Source organism: Excalfactoria chinensis, chromosome 5 (assembly GCF_039878825.1).
Source record: "Excalfactoria chinensis isolate bCotChi1 chromosome 5, bCotChi1.hap2, whole genome shotgun sequence".
Taxonomy (NCBI): Eukaryota; Metazoa; Chordata; class Aves; order Galliformes; family Phasianidae; genus Excalfactoria; species Excalfactoria chinensis.
In genome coordinates this window covers 24,774,859-24,783,608 of record NC_092829.1, presented here as the reverse complement: position 1 = coordinate 24,783,608, position 8,750 = coordinate 24,774,859, and the positions used below count along the sequence as shown (strand labels likewise).

Genomic DNA, 8,750 nt, shown 5'->3' with positions numbered 1-8,750 from the left:
GAACTCAAGAGAAACAGCACATTTACCTAAACACTAAATTCACGTTAATTTCACTTGTGCAAAATCCATGTCCTCAACTGCCCCCAGTATACTTCAAAACTATACAAACTCATAATAATTTTTGTCCAAGCAAGTTCTTACAAAATGTGTCTTATAGGTCCACAGGCTAGCTAGCTTTGTTTTTCTACCTACCTCCACATGGGCTTCTTAATGATGAGCTAACTTACCCAGCTACTTTTGATGCCATTCCGAGGATATTTTAAACAGAAATGTTACTCAAGAGAGATATTTTAATAAGACTTTTATTGAAAACATACACAAAGTCAACATGTTATTTAGGTTCTGAATGTACATATTACGGAATATTCCTATTAGAGAAGAATATTTTGAGAAAAAGCAAAATATAACTGGCATATGCTGCAGTTAATGTTACTAAGGCATTTAGGCTTAATAGCAGGTTTTACCTTGTGTGTGTGCCTATTTATATACACAAACACATACACACAGGTTATGATTTGGAACTGTACAGTGCTATGCATACTGTTGTTGTTGGTTTTTTTTGTTTGTTTTTTTCCTGTTTTTTTTTTTGTTTTTTCTTTTTTGCTATTTTTTCCCCTACACTAAATAAAGCTTTTATCCAAATAGTAGTAGTTGTTCACAGAACAGCAGTAATAACCTACTCTTCAAGAGTTTGCTTACAATTACAAAACTAATGATGCAAAAAACAACAACAAACAAAAAAACACAGATCTTCATGGGAAAGTTCTCTTACCAAATGAGGCTCAAGTAAGAAAAACACTAGTTTGAAAAGGCACCGTGGAGACAGGTTTTAATACATTAAATACAACATGAATCATTCACAATAACAAGTTTAGTGTTTCTGGGGAACTTTTGTAAATACAACACAGTTGGTCACACAAAAATGTTTCTGTTGATTTGTCTTGGCAACTCAGATTCATCAACAGTGTAACAGCATAACAGCTTTGTTCCCATCTGACAGAAAATAATGGCAGTTCTGCAAGGCAAACGTTAAACCTGACCGTATGTATTTATTAATTCCACAGTGTTTTGACAGATTATAGGGATGCAACTTAAAGGATGCTGACACGCTCACTGAGGGCTTTCATTTCTGTTTCTTGTAGCGTGGTGTTTTCATTGTGGTTAGCACTTGAACTGATGAGGTGTGCTGGATACTGCAGTCCATGTTCTCCTGAATACTGTTCCCATCGAGAATCGTCACTTTCATGGGTGATGTAACGCTCCCCCATTTTACATTCAAGCTCCCTTAAATCTAACCAGGTCTGATAATCCTGAAATAAAGTAGTAGGATTTGTTTTAACATTTCTAAAATAAATGACATTCCCTTTTACTACCAATAATATGCAAAGTGCTATTAACTTGTCAGTCTGCATCCCTGTTGCCCCAGAACAGAGAAATTATACAATTAACAAATATGAAATCTGCCTATAGAAATAGGTATATTCAGGTATGCTTGAATCATTAATTTTATTAAACTCTACTATTAGTATGAAGGTATTACAGGTTGTTTTGCTGAATGTATAAATAGCCTACAAATTTTTGAGAAGCAAGGCATGGGTGATAAAACAATTCCTTATCACCCTGCCTGAGGAGAGGAAGGCCCTACAGTGGGATCTGGACATTGGGCAGAGGCCAATGAGATAAAATTCAAAAAGTGTCAGGTCCTGTATTTTGGTCACAACAACTCCACAGGCTTGGGGTAAAATGGAAAGCTGCGTGGAAGAAAAGGATCTAAGGGTGCAGATCAATACCTGTTAGCTAGCAGTGGGGCCCAGGTGGCCAGAAAGGTTAATGGCATTTCAGTTCGTATCAGAATTAGTATAGCCAGCAAAACCAGGGCGGTGATCATCCCCCTCTGCTCAGCACTGGTGAGGTCATACCTTAAGTGTTGTGTTCACATTCAGGCTCTTCACTACAAGAAAGACATTGAGGCCCTGGAATGTGTCCAGAGAAGGGCAATGAAACTGGTGAGGGGTCTGGAGCACAAGTCTTATGAGGAGTGGCTGAGGGCGCTAAGATTATTTAGTCTGGAAAAGAGGGTGCTAAGGGGAGACCTTATCACTCTCTACAACTACCTGAAAGTAAATAATGTCCAGGCAGGAGTCAGCCTCTTCTTTCAGGTAATTAGTGTTATAACAAGAGGGAACATCTTTAATTTGTACCAGGGGAAGTTCAGGTTGGATATTAGGAAGAATTTCTTAGAAAGAGTAGTTAGGCATTGGAACAAGTCACCCAGTGAAGAGGTAGAGTCATTGTCCCTGGAGGTGTTTAAGAAAAGGGCAGATATACTACTTAAGAGACATGATTCAGAGAGCAGTATTGGTGGGAGGTAAATGGTTACACTAGACAATCTTTTAGGTCTTTTCCAACCTTAATGATTCTATGAACATGAAAAAGGAAAAAATCATCCTTAAACCAAATGTCTACATTCCAATGAGCTATATCACATAGTCAAGAAAGTTATTCCATTTCAGCATAAAGGTGCACAGTGTGAATTCCAATAGAGTGAGAAAAACACCTGTCCCATTCACCATTGCTCAAGGGAAAAAAGTGAAGGACATCTTCCATCATGTGAATCAGCATCCACGATGCAGGCCACAGCAGAGATTATATCTCTGGTCTCCAGAGCCTGAGACATATATTTTCTAATGACTGTATGGGAGGAGAGCACAGTACTGGAGGAAAAGAAGGAAGGTGACAGGAAATCTGGGAGGAAGAAAATAAACATAGAAGGAATGTCCCTGGTTAAGGCAAAGGGCATGTGGCTACAGCCCTTTTTCTCTTATTCCAGCAGGTCATGCTCCACTCTGAGATACACTGGTAAAGCACAGGGTACTGGAATAGGGCCCAAGTATCAGTTCAGATGTGTATTCCTTTGGGATTGTGAACTATGCATCTGATCTGTGCAATGCCTCTGCATGATTACTTTCCTATGCATATATGTGCATCCTAGGAAGATCAGTGACTGAGGGAACTGAGGCTTAGTCTGGGGAAGAGGAGGCTGAGGGGAGACCTTACTGCTCTATTCCAATACATGAAAGGTGCTTACAGAGTGAGCAGGGTTGGTCTTTTCTCACTGGTGACAAGCTGAGGGGAAATGGCTTCAAGTTGCACCAGAGGAGGTTTAGGTTGGGTGTCAGGAAAGACTTCTTTTCAGAAAGGGTTGTTAAGCACTGGAATAGGCTTCCCAGAGAGGTGGTTGAGTCACCATATGTTTAAAAACTCTTTGGATGTGGCGCTCAGGAATATGATGTAGCAGAGGGTTGTTAGAGTTAGGGTAGTATGGTTAGGTTGCAGCTGGACTTTATGATCTTGAAGATCTTTTCCAACCTGACCAATTCTACGTGTGTGATGCAATCAGTCCTGAGTCATGAGTTGCATCCATTTCGGAGCACAGAGATCCTTGGGGACACAGGCACCTCAGAAGCACTGGATGCGTTATCAAAAGCTTCAGTAACCCAGTCAATAATACAACAAAAATAATGTTTTGCATCCTGACATATTGATAAGTTGTAAGCTGTTCCTTAGATCTCATGGCTGATATTCAAGTTTGGATTTGACCAGTCCCATTCCCATGGAGGTGCCCAGTGCCTAACTTGACCTGCTCCATGCACTAATTCTGTTTTATATCTTATGATGTGCAGTGACTTTGCTACTTCCTGGATAAAAATCTAATGTATAAGGAGCAGAAGACAATGGCTGCTAGCATGTCAGAAATTCATAACATTCTAGTTTCCATGTGAAGACTTCAAATGAAAGTGGCTGATGTATTTTCCTGGAAAGCATGAAGCTTCACTGTCTCTACTGATGACTGAAGGGAAGCCCATTGATTGGTTTTAATGCTAAGTGAATCAGGGTAGAATCTAGGCAATTAGATAATGCAAATCAAATGACTATAGAGGCTCATTTCTACCATTATACATACACACACACACACACACACACACACACATATATATAAAACATTCTTAGTGGACAGACAAGATGAACTCTGTATTTTGAAAACGTGAGAGAGTTTAGTATTGGAATCTTGAACTTCAAAAATTAATTAGAATCTATCGGTAAACTGGTAAAGAAGTATGTGGTTCTCAGGATCAGAAAGCATCTTCAGGTTTGTAGATTTGTTTAGACTCTATTTTAGTTAAAGATAAAAATGTTTTATGTACTGGGAGCCTAAATACATGAAAAGAAACATGGGAGTTTGTAGCAATACCTGTAACCAGGGATGGCTTAATGTTTTGTCCACACTGTAGCGCTTTCTCATTTTCACTTGCAACAAATTATTTATTAGATCAATAGCTGGAAAAAAAAAACAAACATAAATATTGGAGTATATTAGTTGAAATGTATTTGTTTCATATAAATATAAACATATAAACAGTGACAGACAAATGTGGTAGTTGTAAAATGAGGACAGTTATCCCTCCACTCTCCAGCTTTTTACAAACTGCATTCACTGCTGATATTCCTGAAGATACCCATGCAAACCTTCCTAATAGGATTACATTTGTTCTACTAAACAGCTACCTGCTAGCTACTATACTGTCTACCTCTTTGTGTTTGCTTGTAGGCAGGTAGCAGAGACTGAAGACAAGCTCCTCAGCTCTTCCTCAAGCGAAAAAGTACTCATGTAAGTGAGGACAACAGTATAATGCAAGTACTACAGCAGTTTACAGTAAACTTACAGCGCCTTCAAGGCACAGAGTGAAAGAACCAGGATTTGCAAGTCAGCAATTTCAAAATACTACTATTCCTCATCGTTTGGAACTTGAGAATTTCTCTTTCACCCAAGAGGGAAAAGACAGATTAACCCTGCTGTTCTGGAAAACAAACAAGTTTTCAGAGTGCTGCCATATGGTCCTGATGGGCATTTACTGGCTTTCCAATTACACACCCAATCCTCAGAAATTTTGAGAGAGAAGAAAAAAAAAAAGACTTAGAGAATGTAGCACACTAACTCTCCTTTAGTGCACTAACAGAGAGATGGTAGCTAAAAATCTATTTGTCCACAAAAGAGAAAATAAAATTAAGACCATCTTCTCTAGAAAGAACATGGTTCAGAGTCCTCCACTGATCTGCTATATGACAATTCATTCAGATCTCTGTCTGGATTTTTGCCAGATACTAGCACATAAGAATGCACATGCAGGATTCTCTCTTACAGCTGAGTCATTTCACATCTGTAAAACATGCAGCCTGTTTTCAACAGTGTTAGTGGTTGTTTCCAACTTTGATCTTTCAGTCCACCAAATCTGTATTATCTCAAAGGATTTTAATACTGTTGAATATAAGGACAGAATTCCCTGAAAATATTAGTTCCTTTGCCTGTTCATATATTTTACCTTATGTGTTTTGTGGGTCTAAAATGTACTGTGTCAAGCTTTAGATTACTCATGGCACGTTTCATACTCTGGAATTTTTATAAATCATTGCTAATTTATTTATTTATTTATGTATTTTGCATCAACTACAAACAGAATGAAATACTGTTTAAATTTCACGGATGTAAAATTACTCAACTATAAGTAAGAGTGAATCCCGAATGCACATTCTTACGCACTAATATCTAGCAAAAATACAGACAGAGATCTGAATGAAGCCAAAATTGTCACATAGCAGATGAATGAATTCAGAAGCATAAAACTGCTTGATAATACCCAAAGGCAGAAAGAACAGAAATAGCAGGATAGACAAAGATTACCACAAAAATTACCTCTATACAGTTATTTCTTCCAATTCTATTTTGACACAGAAATACATACTCAGTTTACAGCAAGTAGTCATACAAAGATGAGATTCTATTGGAAAACCTGGGAAAATGATATTGTATTTTGGGGATGGAAATTAGTAAAGACATTTCATGGATGAGTGCTCTGCTTGGGAAATGATGTTCATGGTACAGTTTTGAATGGATAATCAACTGGGAAAAAATATTTGTCAGGGATATAAAAGTTGAAAACTCTTCAAATTTTACAGGCCGCTTTTTAACAGGGGAAGAGGGCAGGAATTCTGTTCATCCATAATCCTAGCTTATTAAAATTCTGAAGTAGGTTAACATGCATAAATTGAAGTAAATTTTAATTCTCTTAGATGGTAGCCTAACTCTTGCAAGTTTGCTGAATTTTATGTTTATGTCCACTATTACTGAGGTATGTACTGTTGTCTCTGGATGAAGTTACCATTATTAAAATCTATTGGTAATGTAAGATTTATAGTCAATTGTTAGAGTGACTGAATCCTTTTGAATGAATGAGAAGAAAGCACCAAGTAATGGAGAACAAATATTTACATTACTTTTTCTCCAGTGGTTGGGGTCTACTTCTGGTGATCAGGATCTACTACGGGCCATCTGACCAAGGGGAGTCTGTTGATGAGACCTTCTTGTTTCAGCTACAAGAAGCATCATGTTCACAGGCTCTCATCCTGATGGACGATTTCAACCACCCGGTTGTCTGCTGGGAAAGTAACAGGGTGGGCTGCAAGCAATTGAGGACACTCTTGTAATCTGCTGAGGATAACTTCCCAGACCAGATATGTATTGGACAGACCAACCAGCTGTGAAGTGTTACTGGACCTAGTGTTCACCAGTGAAGAGGATCTCATTAAAGAGGTTAAGATTTGAGGCAATTTGGGCTGTAGCAACCATGATCTGATTGGGTTTGTGATCTCAAGGAATATGGGCCTGGAAAAGTGCAGATTCAGGACCCTGAACTTCAGGAGAGCAAAATTCTGTCTGTTCAAGGCATTATTAGATGGGATCCTTTGGGAAACTGCTGTTTGAGACATAGGAACAGAACAGAGCTGGTAGTTCTTTAAGGATACCTTTCTGAGAGAACAAGAGATTTCCATTCCCCAACGTGTTTTATACATGTTATATTTCTCTTAGATAAATAAAGCTTGATACAGATAGGTTGATAAATGTTTATTTATGGTTATTAGATTGTGATAATGTCTAACCTCAAATTCTAACTCCAAGAGTAATACTTGGATAGAGATCTAGATTGGAGTTCTCTGTTTTAAGAATAATGGATCTGTTCAGTTTTAGACATGTGTTTACCACAACAGAATGGCTCATCAATTAACAATTTCAAGTATATAATCAAACAACTTATAAGCAAATTTTAACATTATGGTTTATCAAAGTGTGCTCTTTCTCCTACATGTATGCAGCCTGACATCCGTTTACTCTTCACAAAGGCTGTGACTGTGTAGAAGGATAGATAACACTCTGGTAGGTGAGTTTTCTATAGGTGCTCTACTCAGTCTTCACCTCTGAATGTAGAAATTGATCTCATGTCTACCACAGCAGAACTTGTGGAGACAATTTCTTGCAGCTTCTTCTGTGTTGACTGCTATTTGCTTATCTCTAGCGCCAGAAAAAGCATTGCTGCCAACAGATTCTGTCAGCTTACATATCAGGGGTGTGTGGAGGTTCAGTGAGGACATCAGTGTGCAATTGTGCAGATTTATGTTTGTTTGTTTTGTGTGTGTTTTTTTTTTTCCTAGTATTTTCAACAGATATTATAAAACTTCTACTGCTGAGATAAAATTCCAGGGAACACACAAAGAATTTTTCAGCTGAGAGCATGTGGCTCAGTGTACACTACAGTAAGCAGTAGGCAGATATCTCTTAAGTTACCATTAACATGTAAGTAAAACATGTCAGCTAAAACCAAGGAAAAGCGGTCATCTGTAACTGTATTGTAAAAATGGAAATTCTAAATTATAATCCTTTAATTCAATTTGACACGTATTGCAATTCTGGAGAAAAAACAAACAAAGAAACCCAAACCCGATACATATAACGCTTACTTTGCTTTAAGACTTACGAAGCAATATTGCAGGAAGTTAAAGATATAAAGGCAATAATAAAAATAAAGAAACTATTGAATAAAAATCCAGCAAGCTGAAAATGTTTGTTGTGTACTGGAAAACACGGCTGAAATTGAAATGGATATATTTTTAAATATTTCAAAAATCTCCTTGGGTCTCTCCAAGACTTCTCCCCACCCTTCTTTATGCCTCCTTCAACACCTAGAGAAATCTCACACTGGAGGATTATCACATGCAGGAAATGTCTAAAGCATCTAATATGACAAAACAGGGACATTAATATATGAAAGCAGAATACGCTTTTTTGGCATTTATATACAAACAGCCACAAACAGACATTACCTTCGTGAGAGATTTCTTTCCAAGGATTGGGTGGATACATGAAAGCAGCATTTTGGATTTGGTCATGTATGTCCTCATCTTCATTGAATGGAAAGGTACCACTGAGGCTTACGTAAATGATAACACCCACAGACCACATATCCAGAGATCTGTTATAGCCTTTATTCCTCAGCACTTCCGGAGCAAGGTAGGCTGGTGTTCCTACAACTGAACGCCTGAAGGATTTTTCCCCAATGATTCGAGCAAAGCCAAAATCACAAAGTTTTACCTGTGTAAAGAGAACTGCTATAGTAAATAAGATTTTTATTATTAGATACAGTTTACATACTTTTATCATAGTTTGGCTGTATAATGCATCTCTCCTGTTCCTTCAGGAAACTTTATTTCTTTTAAGCTTCCCTTCTTAGTCCACCAAGGTGTTAGACTAGATTACCAATTCATTGCATTCCTTCATGTTATAAATAAACTGTAGTAGAGTGAAAGCAAAAACATAGGACAGCCTAGAATGAAGGGAATGAAGTTTTGGAAGGGCTAAA

General features: G+C 37.8%; 1 protein-coding gene across 2 annotated transcripts in view; it reads right to left on the bottom strand.

The window, feature by feature from the left end:
• Nucleotides 1-292: 292 nt before the first annotated feature.
• Nucleotides 293-8,750, bottom strand: part of PRKD1 (protein kinase D1) — a 97,997-nt gene continuing 89,539 nt past the window's right edge. For both annotated transcript variants that reach the window (XM_072337524.1, XM_072337525.1), the window contains 3 exons: nt 8,215-8,482; nt 4,253-4,338; nt 293-1,310 (listed from right to left, as the gene is read on the bottom strand). In XM_072337524.1, the coding sequence (XP_072193625.1) occupies nt 1,092-1,310; nt 4,253-4,338; nt 8,215-8,482 (573 nt within the window). In that variant the 3' untranslated portion in view covers nt 293-1,091. The remainder of the gene's footprint in view (nt 1,311-4,252; nt 4,339-8,214; nt 8,483-8,750) is intronic.